The 19,171-nt window shown below is 38.7% G+C and overlaps 1 protein-coding gene across 1 annotated transcript; it reads right to left on the bottom strand.

Moving 5' to 3' along the window:
- Positions 1 to 5,477: 5,477 nt before the first annotated feature.
- Positions 5,478 to 18,354, bottom strand: ANGPTL5 (angiopoietin like 5). The gene is made up of 8 exons (XM_065675878.1): positions 18,174 to 18,354; positions 16,336 to 16,483; positions 15,211 to 15,314; positions 14,572 to 14,665; positions 13,531 to 13,631; positions 9,151 to 9,271; positions 7,933 to 8,118; positions 5,478 to 6,719 (listed from the first exon to the last, which is right to left on the bottom strand). The coding sequence occupies exons 1-8, from the start codon at positions 18,270 to 18,272 to the stop codon at positions 6,400 to 6,402; spliced, it is 1,173 nt and encodes a 390-aa protein (XP_065531950.1). The 5' UTR covers positions 18,273 to 18,354; the 3' UTR covers positions 5,478 to 6,399.
- Between the last annotated feature and the right edge of the window lie 817 nt (positions 18,355 to 19,171).

The following is a 19,171-nucleotide window of genomic DNA, read 5'->3' as shown; positions in this document are numbered from 1 at the left end:
ATTTTCGTACACTGTTTCTAAACTGAAAAAGGAAGAAAGCATTGTCCATCTTTTGCTCAAGGACACTGTATTGAAAATTCATACCTGAATGATTTAAAGGAGTTAAAACCTGACTAGTAGTTGCAATTTGGACTTCATCCTGTTTGCAGTTTACACTGCAGATCCAGCTCCCACACCATAGCAAAGACACAAGTCCAACCTAGGGCAAAATTAATTCATTTTATCTTCAAAAGGAATTAACTCTAAGCCACAGAACACACTATCTACCGGTGACCTTGCTAACAGAGCAGTACTTCACGGTATTGCAGCTAAGTATTGGGCCCTCGACAGGACCTGCCCAGCAGCCGGCAGCTCAGCTGACGCGAGCAGCTGACTCACAGGGGGCGGAGCCAGGAGGAGCGGCACCAGCCCTGATTGGTTGAAAGCCCAGGGAGCGCGAGCAGGTGAGGGGTCGTGAGCACTCCCTTCATAGCCGGGGCCCGCTGTGGGAGCTCTGCCCTGGCTGCCCCGGCACCAGACAGAGCCGATGAGAGGGGAGGATGCAGTGCGGAGCTCGGGGTGCAGAGGGTGCCTGCGCTGGGCTTGTGAGGGGAGGGAGCACGATGGGCAGGGCTGCACTCGGTGCTCCCTGGTGCAGGTCCTCCTGCAGCAGGGGCTGAGCTGCAGGGTGCTGTCAATGGGCTGCAAGATGTAAGGGAAGCTGAGAGGAAGCAGCACTGCCTGCTGCAGGCCCAAACTGTGCAGGGGCCCCAAGCATCCATTGTAGCTCATACAAGAAAGAAGGAGGCCGTTAACCCAGGAAGCTGGGAAACAGTAACAAAAAAAAAAAAAAAAAAAAACAAAAAAAAAAAAAAAAAAAACAAAAAAAACCCCAACAAAAACCCAACAAACAAACAAACCAACCAACCAAGCAAACAAAAAAACCCAACCAAAAATGGAGGAAGAGGACAATTAAAAGCAAGGGGCTTCCTCCCAGATTTGTTGTCCCCAGCCAGAACCACTTTGCAGTTCTCCAGGGCTCCAAGGAGGAAACACACTCACACCATGAACAACTGGCTGATGCACTGGTAAAGAAGATCACTACTGGTGCTGCCAGGAAAAAGCAGTGGGTCATAGCGGTAGGGGACTCTACTTTGAAAGGCACAGAGGCACCCATCTGTCAGCCTGACCCAGTCTCAAGGGAGGTGTGTTGCCTACCAGGGGCAGGGATCAGGGATGTTGCAGAGAGGCTGCCTGCTCTAGTAGGTCCCACTGACTGTTACCCAATTCTAGTGGTCCATGTGGGTGCTAGTGATACAGATAGTAGTAGACTGGGGAACATTAAGAAGGACTACAGAGCCCTGGGAGGGGTGGTTAGGGGCTCTGGAGCTCAGATCTTTTTGTCAATTCTCCAGGGTGAAAGGGAGAATTGGCTAGGAGGATTGGCCAGTTTAATAAAGGGTTAGAATAGTGGTGCCATAGTCAGGGGTTTGGGAGGTGATCCTGCCCCTCTACTCTGCTCTTGTGAGACCTCACCTGGAGCATTGTGTGCAGTTCTGGTGTCCTCAACATAAAAAAGACATGGAACTGCTGGAACAAGTCCAGAGGAGGGCCACGAGGATGATCAGGGGACTGGAGCACCTCCCGTATGAAGACAGGCTGAGGAAGTTGGGGCTGTTCAGCCTGGAGAAGAGAAGGCTGCGTGGGGACCTCATAGCAGCCTTCCAGTACCTGAAGGGGGCTTATAGGGTTGCTGGGGAGGGACTCTTCGTCAGAGACTGTAGTGACAGGACAAGGGGTAACAGGTTAAAACTTAAACAGGGGAACTTTAGATTGGATATAAGGAGGAAATTCTTTCCTGTTAGGGTGGTGAGGCACTGGAATCGGTTGCCCAGGGAGGTTGTGAGTGGTCCATCCCTGGCGGTGTTCAAGGCCAGGTTGGATGAAGCCTTGTGTGTGATGGTTTAGTGTGAGCTCAGCTCAGATGCCTCTATACAAACGCCCGTAGCATGGGGAACAAGCAAGAGGAGTGTGATGTGATGTGATGAAGAGATATGTGCATGTCTACAGGGGTATGATATAATAGGCATCACAGAAACATGGTGGGATGGCTCCTATGACTGGAGTGTTGGAATGGAAGGTTACAGGCTCTTTAGAAAAGACAGGCCTGGCAGGCGGGGAGGGGGAGTTGCCCTTTATGTTAGGGATAGGCTGGAGAGTATGGAACTCTGGGGGCAGGTGAGCAGTTTACAGAGAGTTTGTGGGTCAGGGTTAAAGCGAAAACAGCCGTGGGAGACATTACTGTGGGGATCTGTTACAGACCGCCTGATCAAGAGCACTCTGTGGATGAAGCAGTCTGTAGAAAGGTAGGAACAGCCTCACGCTCACAGGCCCTTGTTTTCATGGGGGATTTCAACCATCATGGTATCTGTTGGAGGGATGGTATGGACTGGCACAAGCAATCCAGGAGGTTCCTCAATTGTGTGGAGGACAACTTCCTTCTGCAAGTAATAGAGGAGCCGAAAGGAGAGGTGCTATGCTTGACCTTGTGCTCACCAACAGGGAAGGGCTGGTTGGAAATGTTACTCTCCAGGGCAGCCTTGGATGCAGTGATCACAAGATGGTTGAGTTCAAGATCCTCAGGACAGTGAGAAGAGCGTGCAGCAAGCTCACTGCCCTGGACTTCAGGAGAGCAGACTTTGGCCTCTTCAGGAAACTGCTTAGTAAGGTTCCGTGGGATATAGCCCTGGAGGGCAGGGGGGCCCAGGGAACTGCAGACCAGTCAGTCTCCCCTCTGTGCCTGGCAAAATCTTGGAGCACATTCTCCTGGACAGCATGCTAAGGCACATGAAAAACAACAAGGTGCTTGGTGACAGCCAGCATGGCTTCACTAAGGGGAAATCCTGCCTGACCAATTTGGTGAACTTCTATGATGGCGCTTTGGAACTGATGGACAGGGGCAGAGTAATTGACGTCATCTGCCTGGATTTGTGCAAAGCATTCGACACTGTCGCGCATGACACCCTTGTCTCTAAATTGGAGAGACATTAATTTGATAGATGGACCACTCGGTGGATAAAGAACTGGCTGGATGGCCGCACGCAAAGAGTTGTGGTCAATGGCTCGATGTCCAGCTGGAGACCAGTAACGAGTGGTGTCCCTCAGGGATCGGTGTTGGGACCGGTCTTGTTCAACATCTTCATCACTGACATGGACAGCGGGATTGAGTGCGCCCTCAGCAAGTTTGCCGATGACACCAAGCTCTGTGGTCCGGTTGATATGCTGGAGGGAAGGGATGCCATCCAGAGGGACCTTGACATGCTTGTGAGGTGGGCTGATACCAACCTTATGAAGTTTAACCATGACAAGTGCAAGGTCCTACACCTGGGTCAGAGCAATCCCAGGCACAGCTACAGGTTGGTCAAAGAAGAGATTCAGAGCGGCCCTGCAGAGAAGGACTTGGGGGTGCTGGTCGATGAGAAAATGAACATGAGCCGGCAGTGTGCGCTCGCAGCCCAGAAAGCCAACCGTATCCTGGGCTGCACCAAAAGGAGCGTGACCAACAGGTCGAAGGAGGTGATCCTGCCCCTCTACTCTGCTCTTGTGAGACCTCAGTTGGAGTATTGTGTGCGGTTCTGGTGTCCTCAACGTAAAAAGGACATGGAACTGCTGGAACAAGTCCAGAGGAGGGCCATGAGGATGATCAGGGGACTGGAGCACCTCCTGTATGAAGACAGGCTGAGGAAGTTGGGGCTGTTCAGCCTGGAGAAGAGAAGGCTGCGTGGAGATCTCATAGCAGCCTTCCAGTATCTGAGAGGGGCCTATAGGGGTGCTGGGGAGGGACTCCTTGTCAGGGACTGTAGTGATAGGACAAGGGGTAATGGGTTAAAACTTAAACAGGGGAAGTTTACATTAGATACAAGGAAGTTCTTTACTGTGAGGGTGATGAGGCACTGGAGTGGGTTGCCCAAGGAAGCTGTGAATGCTCTATCACTGGTGGTGTTCAAGACCAGATTGGACAGAGCTTTGGGTGACATGGTTTAGTGTGAGGTGTCCCTGCCCATGGCAGGGGGGTTGGAACTTGATTATCTTAAGGTCCCTTCCAACCCTAACTATTCCATGATTCTGTTATTCAAAGATGTCTCTGCAGATAGCCTTAGAAATGTTTTTATCTTCCAAAGATAAATAAATATTTAAATCTTACCCTCCCAGTTCTGATATTAAAAATTTAATTCTTTTTTTGTATAAGTTTGTCATTTGATTTGACTTTAAGGTCCAATGTCAATTTGCAAGAATGTTCCTTCAAGCTTTAGTCATCTCTTCAGGCCCATCTCCTCTGTGATTTGTTACTGCGAGCTAATTAAACCAATGTTGACAAAGGAGAGATTGAACCTGGTAATTAAATGTGGTAATAGCAGCCAGGACAGGTCTACAATCTTCATTTTACACATTCACTTTTAAGCAGGAATTCTAATAAAGCCAAAAGGATTCCCAGGGTGTCAGTAGAATCTAGCTGTACACTCAGCATCCAGATTCCCTACTTGGACTCTTCCTTTCTTGTCACAACCTTGTACCTGGTGTCAGAGCAGAGGTCCCAATGTCAAAGTTTGAGGCTTTCACCACAGCTGTTAATGGCATTCTCCACTAGGATTGTTGTACTGCAGCCTGGGGACTCTTTCTGACATAATAGCCCTAATACAGTGACAACATTCAGGCTCGCAGCCAGAATTAATACCTTTTAAACAGTCACATACTGCTGTAATGCTTGTTAACCTCAGTGCAGAAGCTCTTTCATTTTACCATCTACCTTTATAGGTCTGCTGGGTCCGTTTTGCTGTTAGAAGGAATTTCATTCCTAGTAAGCCTGGAGTAAGAGGGAGGGCTAAAGAGGGTGTACGTACTATCTCTCTGCTTCTAATTACAAAGACTACAGGGTTTGATAACAAAATCTCCCTATGCTCAGAGAATTCAGTCTCCCACAAGAGCATTAGCTACCCCTCTCTCACAATCCCTCTACAGGGCCTGTGACATGGTTTGGTATGAGGTGTCCCTGCCCATGGCAGGGAGGTTGGAACTAGATGATCTTCAGGTCCTTTCCAACCCTAACTATTCTGTGATTCTTTGATTCCTACCATGCTTCTACAATCAGCCCCCACTATAAGGATAATCCTTAGTTTCTCTCTAGCAGAGAGAAACAGCAGCTTTTTGCCACCAGTTGTTGGTTACTCAAGTATAGAAGAAAAGATGAACTATTTCTCTCCCTTAACCTTCTAATGGACACTATCAAAAGCTTCATTTCCTCCTGTAACTACACATATCTTTGGAAAGAAGTTCTAAAACATGGTGGTTCTGAACTGATGATGGTTTAAGAGGAAACCCATAGAGTTTCTAACTGGTTTCCTTCCACGTTACTACAGAGCTGGTCTACTGAAACTGAAGCAGAAATGAGAAATACCATGCCTAGTTGTTACAGAACAGATGCCAGGTTACAGAAACACTGGTGTACTGACAATAGTCACACTTTTTATTTATATTATTCCATTTTTACTGTCAGAAATTCAAATAATTCACACAATTAAAATGTACTTACATGCATCAAATTGGTTTTGTTCATTACCATATTATTGTTCACAAAGTGAATACCAATAAGAATGAAAAACATAAGATCAGGCCTATACATCCAAAAATTAAAACTCCAAAGGGTATATGAAATGTTATTAATTTTCTTCAGGAAAAAAAGCTTTCATTTTTAGGGAATTGTGAAATAGACAATAGGAGAGTAAAAACCTGATTATGAAACATGTTGATTGTGAAAATTATATGCAAACCAGACAATAGTTCTTTTATTTCAATATCTGCATTACCTGTATGAAAATGAGGCCCTGAGAATATATAGAGCCTTACATATGTGTTGAAATAAGACAGTGTTATCTTGCCTGATAAGCAATATAGAAAGAAGAGTCAATTCTGGAAAATTCAGCTACAGTGAAGAAAAGGTATTCTTCCAAAATATAACGATGTGAAAGACAAGTATATGGCTTTTTAAAAGAAAATCTACTGAGATTTTCTGTCAGTTCAGATATGCACAGAACATAGAAAAACCACCTTCAAAAGTCAGCATGACACTCCCATTTCCTAATTTTTCTGCTGACACTGAGACTGCATAAGAGGAAGTTGAATCAAACCCGACAAACTCCAAAGTTCATCATTTTCTGAAAACCCTGTTCTTCTTAGGACCTTCTTACTTAAGCAGGAACACAACAAATATTGTCACTTCATAATAAAAATGAGTACTGTGTTATGGAAATATCTAATAAAGTTGAAGATTGAGCTGTTGAAGTGAAAATGAAAGGCATTTATAATGCAGTGATATATTATCCCACATAACTGCAAGAAGAGATGTATTTCTGTTTTCATAGGCTAACGGAAATAAGGATTGTAGGTTCTCCGAATTTTCATTGAAACTGATTTAATTTTGATTGGCTTGTTGTTCATTGTCCATGTATCCCAGTGAATCCCAGTTGAAAGAAATCTACCTGTGTAGCGATGAACACCATTGAGATTTGCAAGGCCGCACTGGTTGAACCACCACCCAGTGTTATCACTGAAGTTACTGCAGCTCTTTACAGGCTGCTCTTTAATAGTGCACATTGGCCTGCATCCATCATTATCAACATCAAATGTGCTGAAAGGCATTGAATTCTGGTTATCTTCTTTTCTGTATCCTCTAAATGCATCACCTAAGTACCACAGATAAAACAAGGATGAATGGAAGAGTTATTTATGGAGAAGCATTTCTTACTTATGGCATACTTCACAAACTTCTGCATTTATGAGAAAAAGAGATTTCTTCAAAAGCAGTTCAACAGCATCAAATAATGAACTCGCAGTGTGTTAAAATGTGGGAAAGAAAATGCATAAGATACTGAGAAGTATGGAAGAAGCTGAAATTCAATGAAACATCTTTATATTGTTGTTGCTTTTAGTGACACATGCCAGCTATGAAGGTAAAGGCTTCTGTTCTTAAAGACAGTGGAAGAAAAGATAAAGGAAATGAAGACGGCTAAAGGCTTATTAACTTCAGATTTTCCAGAGACGTGCCCAAAGCCCCAGCATGAGTCATGAGGTAAAATGGAATTGTTAAAACATAAAGGTCAGTGATTACTGGTTCCCTTGTCTTACTAGAGAAACAAATACAGGCAGAGTAAAGCACCAACACATTTATAGCATAACTGTTCCATTGGTCATAAGGAACATTATTGCATACTAGTAAACAGGAAAAAAAAAAAAAAGAAAAAAGCAGTAAGACATGGTGCAACACTTAAATCTTTGCACATTTAGTGTAATTTATATTATTTATATTATAAGGGGGGGGGGTGTGGAACTGTGAATTAATTCCTGCCTCTATATCAGCCAGTAACTGTTACACACTGCAGTCCTAATTTGTTCCAGTCACTTTCTTTGTATGCCACTGTCTGGACACTGCTGAACTAACCAAAGCAATAACATCAGGAAGACTTCCACTAACATCAGCATATTTGGGGTGGGAAAGTGGACAGCTAAAGAACTGGACCATAGGTTAGATACACACACATGCACACACATAATATCCCTTATCTATTATATGTGTAATCTGCGGACTTTGAATCCATTGGATTTCCTTTATTTTATTTATTTTATTTATTAAAGGAGTGTTTATTCAATTATTCCATTAAAGACCTTGAAGGAATAGAATAAAATAATTTTTTTACTATGGAAAGATTTATGTTGGCATAACCAGTTGCTACATCATTAACCATTTATCTGCATAGTATTCATTATGCAACATAGAGAAAAATATATCAGAAATACACATTTTTAAAGTTATCTTCAGTATTACTCTTTCAAATATATTTTTTCACATTTAGAAAGGGAGCAGGTATCTTTAAATACTTTAAAGAAGGAGGTTCTTACCAGCATTTCCTGAATAACGCCCCAAATGGATCTTAAAAGAACATGCTTCATCCTCTATCCAAAATCCATCATATGACGCATAGGCATGCTTATCATTTTCTGATTCCAGATCCACATAAAGACGGAAACTAGTGGCCTTTTGATTTACTATGTGAAAAATCTTCCTCAATCCAAGCCAAAATTCCCCTAAGCCATAAATATAATATAGTCAATAAACTTCTAGAGATGGAAAATGTAAAAGAAAAAATGGATTCTTTAAGTTCTTCTGCTTTCCTTCCAAACCAAGTGTAATAAAAGTTGAATGATATGCTTATATTTCTTTAAAAAGACTAATAAAGGTACAGAGTAATCTTCAATGGGAAATCCATGGAAAGAATTCCTATGTGTGCATCACCTTTTTTCTCTGTGACGTATTTAGAAAATTGCCCATGTGATAACTTTCAAGCGTTCATCTTCGATAATCCTTATAAGACCACAAAACCTGGGTGTACTAAAGATCCACTTCTTAAACAGAATTCAGTAGCATTCCTAAGGGTAAAACTGAGAACTGATGAATGTTAGCATTCTGTGAAATGCAACAAAACTCAAACCCTTTTCTTGAGTTTTGCTGCCTCTGTAACTCACACTGTTTTCCATGATTTCCCCAATATGAGCTGTGCTTTTTTTGTATAGCTGGAAAGTTGTGTGCTTCCACTGCAATCCCAGATAAACTCCTGAAAAGGAACTCAGTTTACACTTGCTGGATGGAAGGTGTCAGTAAAAAATTAATATCACAGTTGTGTTGATATTACCTACTGAAACGTTTCCATTCTGTTTCCAACTTCGTATGCCCTATGTTGAAATATTACTGATTTCTTCCTGCTTTAAGGAAATATGTCACAAATGTGATTAAAACCAATGAAGGCTTGAGGTTTTTTAAGCTAAAAAAGGGAAATATAATATTTACATTATTTCAGGAAGAAAATATAGTAAGATTTCAAACACCTCTTGTAAGACTGAAAATGGGCAATGGCTAAAGACTCTAGTAGGGTGGTAGTCATTATTGAGATCACACAATAGGTTTGATTAAAGAAATCTCTTAAGTATAAATAAGACTTTTAAGAAACAACTTTACTCTATATCCTGCTAAAAATCCCACACAGTTTAGTGAAATGTAGCTGACATAAAGACAGCAGAAACATCAGGTCCAAAACACTTAAGAGTATTTAAAATTAGTACCAGAAAGGCCACCAAATCCATCCAGATATTCAGACCATGTTCTCTGGAATGGAATGATTCCATCAGTTCTTTTCTGAATCACTGTCCATCCACCTCCTTGAAAATCCATGTCACACAAAACCTAAAACAGACATAGATATGATTAAGCATTCTTGAAGCAGCTGCTATGAAAATGGTATAACTAAATAAAGGTGAACAATCCAGAGTTTTGCTAAGCAACACACCTTCCAAATATCTTAGCAAAAAGCTCAAAGAAAATAAAAAATTAAGCAGCAGTATTTTCTTATACGTTCTTGTTGGACTGCTTGGTTTGGAAATTTCCTCAACTTAATACAAGTACCTGCTCATATCAGATATGATAAATAAGCTTTGATAAATGTTACTGTATATTAATGATATCATGAAATAGAAGCAACATGCATTGTCAAGTACTAATTGTGCAAAATATCCCAGACACAGGCAGTAACACTGAATATACCTTTATTTCAGCAAAACAAAATAGACACAACTTCCTCACCATCATACCATCTTCCCCAGAAATACTGTGTTTGTGATGTCTGGGAAATGTAGAGCCCTTTATAGAGATGAGGAAATGTAAAAACTGATAGCAGTAACCCTGTATATAATAATTTATGATGGAGCAGCAAAAAAACTCTGCATAAGAAGGGGCCCCAATTCAGGGAAGTCCCAATGTGAACATTTAACAGCCTGCAACTGAGCAGTCCCCCTGAATACATAAGATCAACTCTCAAATTTATCAGTCTTTGCTAAAATTTGCCCAACACCATGTCAAAAGGCAGTGGTCCAGCTGCCCTCTGCTCTGCTGTGGAGTATCACATTATGTGTTACATTTTCCCCACAGCCCATTTAACTTTAGACACATAATTGAGTTCCCTAAATTAGGAATCTTATTGCCCTTATCTTCCCTGTAATCCCTTGTGAATGAACAGAGAAATGTTCGTTCACAGCGTGGCTCTGGGAAACCAAGATCTAAATCACCCTCCGCAGGTGTTGGTCACTTCCAATGTTTATGAAAAAAGCCACTAAACCCTTCACTGTTCTCTAGGGATTTCACCTAAATGCCTAAAGTTATGTGGAATTTATTCAGGTCACTTTGGGTATTTTTCAAGTATGTCCCCAGTGCCAGAGCTTGACCAGTCCAACAGGGATTAAGAAGTCTGGGCACTCTAATGTAGAAAGGTGCATATTTCACTTTTAGACACTGCAACACCTAAGCTGTTCCAACTAGTTCTAGGGAATGCTATGCTTAATTAGTGTTTAAAATCAGAGGCTCATCTGTAGGTGTCTCCCAATGTGACTAATAGCAGGACAATTAACCTGGAAAATGCTTATAGCTGTGGAGCCATTAAGCTACTTGTGATAACAATGGTAAATTCAGAATAGAATGTCGGCTATCAGTAAATAGTAACAGTAAGCAGATGCACAAGAGATGGAGTAAAGTAGGAATTTTTTGTTAGTGTTACAGGGAATGTGCAAAATGAAACATGTTTCAGAGAAAACAGATTTGCAATCTTAGCTGGTTGCTAAAAGTAGAGTCTAGGTGGAATTCAGTGGCAGTCTGAGCTTTATCTGTTGCACCCCCATGGCGTACACCAGCCAGATATTTTTCATGAAACCAAAACTTGTTCCTCAGCAGGAACACATCAACATCATATTCAGAACTGCTGTGATTTAGCAGCATCTTCCTATGAATTATGAGAAAGCAACAGGACAGAGCTGCAATTGCGATCTAATACAACCTGAGGAATCTTGGATCTTCAAGTAAGTCAATGCTGTTGGATGCTTTAAGCAATCCTTGCAACACAAAATTCTGAATGAATCATAGTAAGCCATGTGCATGAAAGAAAATGATGGGCTTTATTCGCTGGAGAATCTCATGCTTATTTCAGCCACCCAAGGAGGGTTGAACTGGAATAGAAAGAAATACGGAATATTCCAAAGTGACTATTTAAATGTAAATACCTAAAACTCATAAAAAATAATCCCATTGCCTCATCTGCTGTCTAGAGATGATTGCATGCTTGGCTACTCCTCTCGCTGTGAGTCAGAAATACAAAGAGGAGCCCACTTGGTCACAACACCCATCTTCAGTCCAATATAAATCAGTGGGAGTGTTGATAACTGACAGAAGGAGCAGATTTGGGTTTTCATGAGAGGTTATCAGCCAGTTATATATGGCACTGGAACATACACCAGCTAAGTAAAAATAGGAGATAGACATACAAAAAGCAGTGATGTAGTTTCAGTAGTTGAAGCAGCTGTGTAGTTTCTTAATCTCTTATATACTGGAAATGATGTAATTTTCTTTCTGTAAGCCTTGTAATAGTTAATGAACTTTACAGCTTGTTCTAGGTCTCGTATTGTGTAAGGTATGAGGGGCATGATTGTGCTAGGTACATTTAAATTAAATGAGCAGGAGGATGCTGCTACTGAATATTTCCTCCCTTTCCCCCTTTAGTGTGTCTAAGAGTTATATTCCAAACAGCTGTATAATTTGTCTGACCCACCTTAGAAATCCCATTGATCAAAATTTACTTTTCTGAGGTGACAAGAACCTGCCACTACCACTGAAACTGGATATTTTTAATGTTCCTGGAATTCAAGTTTCAATTAGCCTGAGTTAACCATCAGAATGTATACTTGCTTTTGAAAACATGCGGCTTCAAACATGAAAACATGAGAACAGTATCAAATTGTCTAAATAGTTTTCTTCATTAATCTGGTATCTTCATGCAAATTATTCTAAAGACATTTAGATTTGTTTCATTTACATTTAAAGGCATTTTATTGCTGACAAGGTCCTCATTGAAGTATTTTTTTCCTGCTCACTTTGTTTTCAGCTTTTTAGGTTCTTACTATGATTTTCTGCCTCTTAGTATTTTTCTTATTTTGCTTGTCTTCAGAACTTCCAGAAGTCTTGGCCATTCACCCCTTAAAATGCATTGCAACTCCTTGTTTGTGTTTTAACATCTTGAAATTTTTGTTCATCTGTAATTTCTGTTGTACCTTTTTTATGCTTCAACGCATGGACGAATTTGCATTAAAGAGTTTTCCTTGAAATAACATTCTTTATGGAACACACGTATTTTAGATTATTTTCTGTGAGAACTTTTTGGCACTATCTTTTCAGTCCTGTGTAGCATCTACCAGACAAGAAATTAGACACTCATTTCATGAGTGCAGATGTTTCTTCTCATTATTTATTGTTACCTTGTGCTTTTAATCAAATTATTATTATGATTTTTCTTTTTGTTTCTTCTTCTCCTTAAAGAACCTTTCCACTCATATAACTGATTCTCACATTCTGGCAGTAACTTTAAGTGTGGAAAAGTTGTAGCATTCTGTAGGGTTCCAATTGGCTAGAGATAAAGGGACTCATCCTTCCTTTGTTATATATAAAGGCTATAAAGTTAGATATTAAATTTTACTATTTATTAGCTGGCTTAAACTCTGCATTTTTTCTCCAAAAACTAATGACCCCAGCATGTGTTGTGAAATTAAAGGTTTGAAAGTGCACTCTGTCTTTCCACTGTGCATAAGGGGCTTCTCTAAGTAGAACAGCCCAAAATGGAAAGAAACAGACAAAACAAAGGATCCTTTGTGTTTGCATGGATCTGAGTGACCTGAGCCTGGGGAAGTTAACCAAAAACTCTTTTATCCTAAATAAGCACTATAACTCCAAGCAATTACAGAAAATGCACATGGTGATAGGAAGCATGACTGCTGCAGTTCATGCTGAATTTCATCCTTTTATCTTTGTCTTCAGAATGTATATCCTGAAAACTGGGTTTGAAAACTGAAAGTTTTGATATCTCTCTGCCTCAAGTCTGAGTTATAATGATGAGACAAGTGATAAGCACCTCCTCCTCAAACTAACGTACATCTGCCCCTATATTTAGGTGTGTATAAAATATCATGGTCCAAGCTATAAGCATCAGCAGAGTCACTTCTCAAGAGAAGGCAATGCTATACAGTCAGCAGAATAATTCAGAAAGTCAACGGTCCCATTTTAGGAGCCAGATGGAACAGTCACTTGGCTTCTTAATTTTTCCACCTCTAAACCAGAGAACAGCACTCCTCAATGTCCAAAGGAGTGCTGGGAAATACCTTGTTTTTTGCTCTTTGGTTCATTTTTCACTGTATATAAAATCTGACGATCTTATGACAGAAATTAAATTTCTTTGTAGAAAATAAGAAACTCATCAAAATTATAGTAATAGCAGGCACATTTAGATATTTCATACATTTCTTATTCATCTGCTGATAAATTGTCAAGGAAAAGACTTTAAATCTATTAAATAAATTCTGAGTGCATATTCTTAAGCAAACTGTGACTATCCTGAGAGATTAATTTGTTACCTCAAAAGGATGATTTGATCCTTCTGGATGGATAATGTACAGACCAGTTGGAGTTTTTGAAACTGAACCAACAGTATCTTTAATATCAGTGCAATCCAAGCCTAGAGAACAAAGTATTTGATGAAGTTCATTAGCAAAATATGTTTAAAAAAAACACAACACACACAAAAAAAAAAAAAACAAACCCACAAACAAATTCAGGTTAAGCACAGAAAAAAGTACTTTCTTGGTAATATGTGAATAATTTCAAATAGCATTTTCTTGCCATGCAAACTTTCGAATCATGTTTTCTCACAAATTTACCTTGTAAATGAAATTTCTCTGAACTCCATTAAGCCCAGAAATAAATATAAATTATATTGGAAATAAGAGAATTCATTCTAATCTTAATGGAAATGATACAGAAATTAAAGATTTTGCATCTGGGTCATTTTACAGCTCTTATTTGGGTAACACTTGTTACTGAGAAAAAGACGTATCTGCAAAAGGATGTCTTTTCCTGCAGATATATGTATTTATATTTGTAAAAGCCTTTACATCATAATGTATACATTATAAACCCCTTGCTTTTAAGTGTTAAGCCATGTCTATGTTAAACATGCTCAAACAAGCAGTTCCTATGGCCAGTGGGACTGCTTGGAGGTAGTGTTTCCTTTAGTTGGGATGGACACTATGAGGAAAATTAACTGTCCCATGTTCAAGTAACTTTGATCACATTTAAAGGATATTACAAATTACAAAGCATATTACAGAGCACACTTCATTACAAATGAAAGTGCCATTTAGCAACATCAGATCATTTACAAACTGATGGTCATACCTGGTATGCTAAACAGTATGCCCAGAATTATCAGTTGTAAATGATTTAAAGCAGTCTTTATGATGACATTCTTAAACAGATCACAAATTTTCCAGGGTTTATATGTTATGAACACAAAATACTGTAAATGTTATATTGCTTCCCTTTGCTTTAATTAGCACTCTGTCAAGATATAAAGATAAAAAAGCAAGAGACCAAGACTAAATGCAAAATATACCTACCATGAGACTGAACTGCTTTGTAAGGAAGTTGATCCAAATGCTTTCTCAAAACTTCTGCATTCAAAAGAAGAAGTCTGTTCATGACTTCATTTACCTGCAAATACAAATAGAAAATCTTTACTTTGGTTGCAATGAGGATTTTTACATTCTTACAGATATTATTTTTTACTCCTAGTAAATATAATCCAAAGTTCATTTTCGTGATGTGCTAGTGATTTGCACCTTCAGTAGGTACAGTGGTCTTTTTTTGACAAAAAAAATATATATTTTTTTTTTAGCAAAAATCATTTTTAGGATGATTTGCAATGCCAGATAATTGCAAAGAAGTCCTTCAGTTTGAATAAGGCTTTTTATCTGTAGCAAGTGATACACAGTGTTCATAAACTACTGTGAGAGTTAACAGTAGCATAATACATCATTTGAACAAATATGACAGAAGTGAAGTTAGCCACCAATGTGGATCAAGTGGTGCTTATCACTCCCCATAGAAATGGAACTCACACCCTACCCAAGATATAAGGAATGGTGGTAGAGACTAATTCTACAGTTTTTAATGACAATATAAATGCTTAATTTTCCTCAGTTAGACAATACCTGTAGTAATAAGTAATAAATAAAAATCTTTATGATAAAAAGTACCTGATTAGAAAGGTAGTCCAAAGAAGACTGTTGATCATCCATCATGTTCCTTACCATTTTTTTTGTACTTCTTGCATATTCAACAAGTGAGTTCTGCAAATTCCCTTTAAAAGAAGTATGTTCATCCACTTTGTTACCATAAATCTAGAAATATTCTTGACTGAACGATTACACATTTATGATATCTAAGTGAATATTGAAGGTGTTTAATCTCAGCATACTTAAAAGTGAAACCATAGTACAGAGACCACAGATTAAAGCCAAAGATGCTAAAAACCTCAGTTTCACTGGTTGCAGGGAAGACATTTTAAGTGATGCTCTTCTTTAGATTTGAAGAATTTAATCTTATCCTTGGGCAACTTGGATGACCAGTTAATGGATATCAGAGAAATACAAATGCAAATGATAAAAGACAAATATATAAGGCATTCTCTCATCCTACATTTACTCATTCACTCCTGGGTTTTTTCATGATGCTAAAAATCAAAATAAAAAATAAGCAAACCTGACAGGTAATTAACAAAATACATTTAAAATCATATAGGAAATACAATGATTTTTACTTTATTTTTTTCTGAGGCTGATTACATCCTTTGCTGTGTAGTTTGTCAAGGCAGTGAGTAGAGAATGTCCTGCATAAGTATCTACAAACGGCAAGCTGAAGTATAGACTTCCTCCCACTTTAACTAACTAACTAACTAACTAACTAACTAACTAACTAACTAACTAACTAACTAACTGACTGACTCCCACTTAACTCCCCCACACCTAACTATGATGTTTAAATGATGGGCAGACACCCTACTCTTCCTTAATGGAGAGAGCTACTAACATTCAGAGACTAACACAGATCTAGGCAGGTGGAGCTGCTGCCTGGATTTGCCTGTCTTGATCAGCGATTATAGAGACTCACATGATTATGCCTCAACTTTCTTGCACCAGCTGCATCCCAGAAACACAGCACAACAAATTTTCTGAATCCTCAGCCTAGGCAGCAGCATCAAGGACTGTCACATGTGCTCAAGAAGATTAAAAAATAAGCACAGCACAGCAGAGCAGAGCAGAGGGTTGCATAGCATGGCATTGCGTAGCTTGTTGCTGAGAGTATTCTTTATGAATACATACTGCACATGTAATGTTTTTCCCCTCGTAAAATTTTAGCTTGAACATCACATGGTACAAGGCATTGGTCTTTTTGTTTTGAAATATCTGCAGATTTATTTTTCTCTTCTGCCTTGAGTGGTTCCTCCACAGCTCCAACATTCCTTGTGCCCTGTTGTACCAAACAATGGAGGGGGAAATAAATTGATCATAAAGCATATATAAAATATCTCAGGCTGCCAAAATGAAGTAGATGATTACTGCATGGGTCTTCCTTCAAAACCTGGGGTTTTTAAAGCTTTATCAAGTTATAACTGACAGAGCTGAGACCAAGGCCTGTTAGGTGTCTTCTGCTTAGCCATATCACACTAAAGAAAGTGTGTCAGAGCAAAGAATAACCTCTATTAATTCAAAAAATACAACAACTCTGGTAAAGTATTCTACCAGAGCTCTGTAAAATGAGGCAATAACCTGCAAATCTTGCATTTAAGAACTCACATTTTAGGAATCACCACACCAAACAGACATCTCAAATACTAACAAAGTTATTTTCACTGGAAAGGAGCAGTCTTTTGGATTTACTACATATTAGCAAAACATTTTTACTCTTGAAAGTCCCTAAATTAATTACTTGGATTCTGATCACGGAAATACTTGCATAAGGTATTAATCTATGCACACAAGCAGGCCCAAGCAGATTTGGGACTTAACATTAAAAAAATATTTTAAATGCTCTTATAGAGGAAAGAATAAAGGGACACTATTTGCAGGCACACAATTATAAACAATAAAAGCATTGGTAAAAGAAGTTACATATATTAATGTTCTTTTAAAAGAATAATTTCATACTTAATATATTTTTTCTTTCCTGGTGCTGTGTGAGAGAAAATACGGGAATGCTTCTGACTCATCACTTACAGAAATGCTGAAAGTAATTCCTGAGATATGTGTCATTGTCAAAAGACTAAGAAATTCATTTGAGCCTTTGTTGATTCCATAATCTCAGGAAAGCATTGTAGTATGTGAATATACTGTATTTTCAAGTGTAAATAGGATCCTTAGAAACACAAAGATTTCAATGAAAAAGAAAACTTATTTAGACTTGAATATATCTTCAACATACTTGTTCTCCTTTCCTGCTTCAGGTTTCTCTTTCTGTTTTTTGCACTACACTGGCAAAGCACTGAACAGGTTTTTTTTCTGACTTTTGCTTTTACAAAGTGTAAGTAGAAATTAAATAAAACTGTTAACAAGGAGATTTTATATAAAAAAAGTTTCTGAATTATTAATATTATTGCAGTTTGGGACTGGAGATAAATGATAGAGAACTGAAAGAACATGATTCTTTAATTTTGAAATAAGCACAGAATAAAGGAAGAAAAATTAACTTGAAGCTTATAAACAGATCACTCAGAACTCTGCTTTGTTCCAGGGCTTTATCACAGCTCCTCACTACATGTTCAATTAAATGCTCTCAAGCAAATATTTTCAATCAATATTTACTTTTAACAACAGCCAACATGAAACAGGCAATAAAAGCTGACCTCAGCAATTCAAGCAAAAACTGTGACTCTGCCAAAACCAATAGTTATTCTGCATTTGTTCATGCAGATGAGATTAAAAATATGGCCTAACAACAGGGCTGTGATGAAGGTCATTAACACACAACTGTTCTAATTCTAGCTGATTTCCTACAGTTTTAATGTAGTTTCTTTTCTCTATCTGGAAACACCTGATTGTTTTGTGTTTTCCTGTCTGCTCTGAATAAAGTAATCTACAGTTTCAAAACATCTGTCGCTTTTCTAAGAAATCATTTAGTTACATTCATTATCTTATCTAAGCAAAGGAATTGAAAATCTTACCTTAGATGAACAAGGCTTGACATTACTTATGACAGTCTCTCCTAAACCAAACAAACAAATATTGAGACAAATCAGTGAAGTTACCCCAAAGCAGTTCATCTTTTACTTGAAGAAATGCAAACGTTTTGAAGGGTTTCAAATTTCCATGGAAAGGATTGTACACTATGAAGTCCTGAGCTAACTATTTGGGAATGTCTGCAGCACAAAGAGCAGCCAACACTCCTTTAATTCCTGGATTTAATAAAGCATGTTTCAATTGCGCAGTAGATTTTATATAACTACTGCTTGTACCCTGAGAGCAATTACTGCTCATCACCTCTACATGACACATCAAACATATGTATTTTCATTGTCATAAAACTGACAGATTTTCTTATGCACTATTTTTTAGGCATTGGTATATATTTGGCACTGAGTAGTCTGGCCTAATTGAAAGAAAAACTAGTATGGATCAATGTTTTCAACATTAAAATGAAGGTGTTTATATTGGTGTGATGGTAGTGCACTAGAACAGGATGTGGAGGCAATTTTATAATATGTTCTAGAAGCAGATTCAAATAGAAAATTGAAATATATTACTGTCAAGCAATACTTTGTACTACATAGAAACTTGTTTAACAGGAGGACAAAAGCAGTCTCTTGGTCTCACTAGTAGCCCATCTGTAGTAACACAGGGACTGCGAGTGAGACAATCATTCAGATACAATGATTTTTATCCCTAAAGAATGTAGAAGTATAAGAGAATGTGCTGAAAAAGAAGAACATTAAATGTAGTCCATAGAAACTTAATTAAAGCTATGAGGCAATTACAGTTTTCATACACTCAAATACGCTCTTTTTGTATCTTTAAAACTGGGTCTGATATTTTAACCAAAAAGCAAGTTACTTGGAAAGTTAAATTGGAAAGTTCATAAAGGTCCAACAGAATTTCAACTCCTCATGCACATCAGAGAATTTAAATTGTTTGTAATCTGGCTGAATAAATGAAACTTCAGCTT

Source organism: Lathamus discolor, chromosome 4 (genome assembly GCF_037157495.1).
Source record: "Lathamus discolor isolate bLatDis1 chromosome 4, bLatDis1.hap1, whole genome shotgun sequence".
Taxonomy (NCBI): domain Eukaryota; kingdom Metazoa; phylum Chordata; class Aves; order Psittaciformes; family Psittacidae; genus Lathamus; species Lathamus discolor.
The sequence above is the reverse complement of the archived record's forward strand: the minus strand, read 5'-3'. Positions and strand labels throughout refer to the sequence as shown.

Bases quoted from the DNA above. Each gene is read 5' to 3' on its own strand.
- ANGPTL5 (XM_065675878.1), bottom strand. From the start codon at position 18,272: ATGAACTGCTTTGGGGTAACTTCACTGATTTGTCTCAATATTTGTTTG. The intron at 13,632-14,571 runs GTAGGTATATTT...TTTGTTCTCTAG, and splicing joins CAAAGCAGTTCAGTCTCATG to GCTTGGATTGCACTGATATT. The intron at 9,272-13,530 runs GTAACAAATTAA...TGTCTGTTTTAG, and splicing joins GATCAAATCATCCTTTTGAG to GTTTTGTGTGACATGGATTT.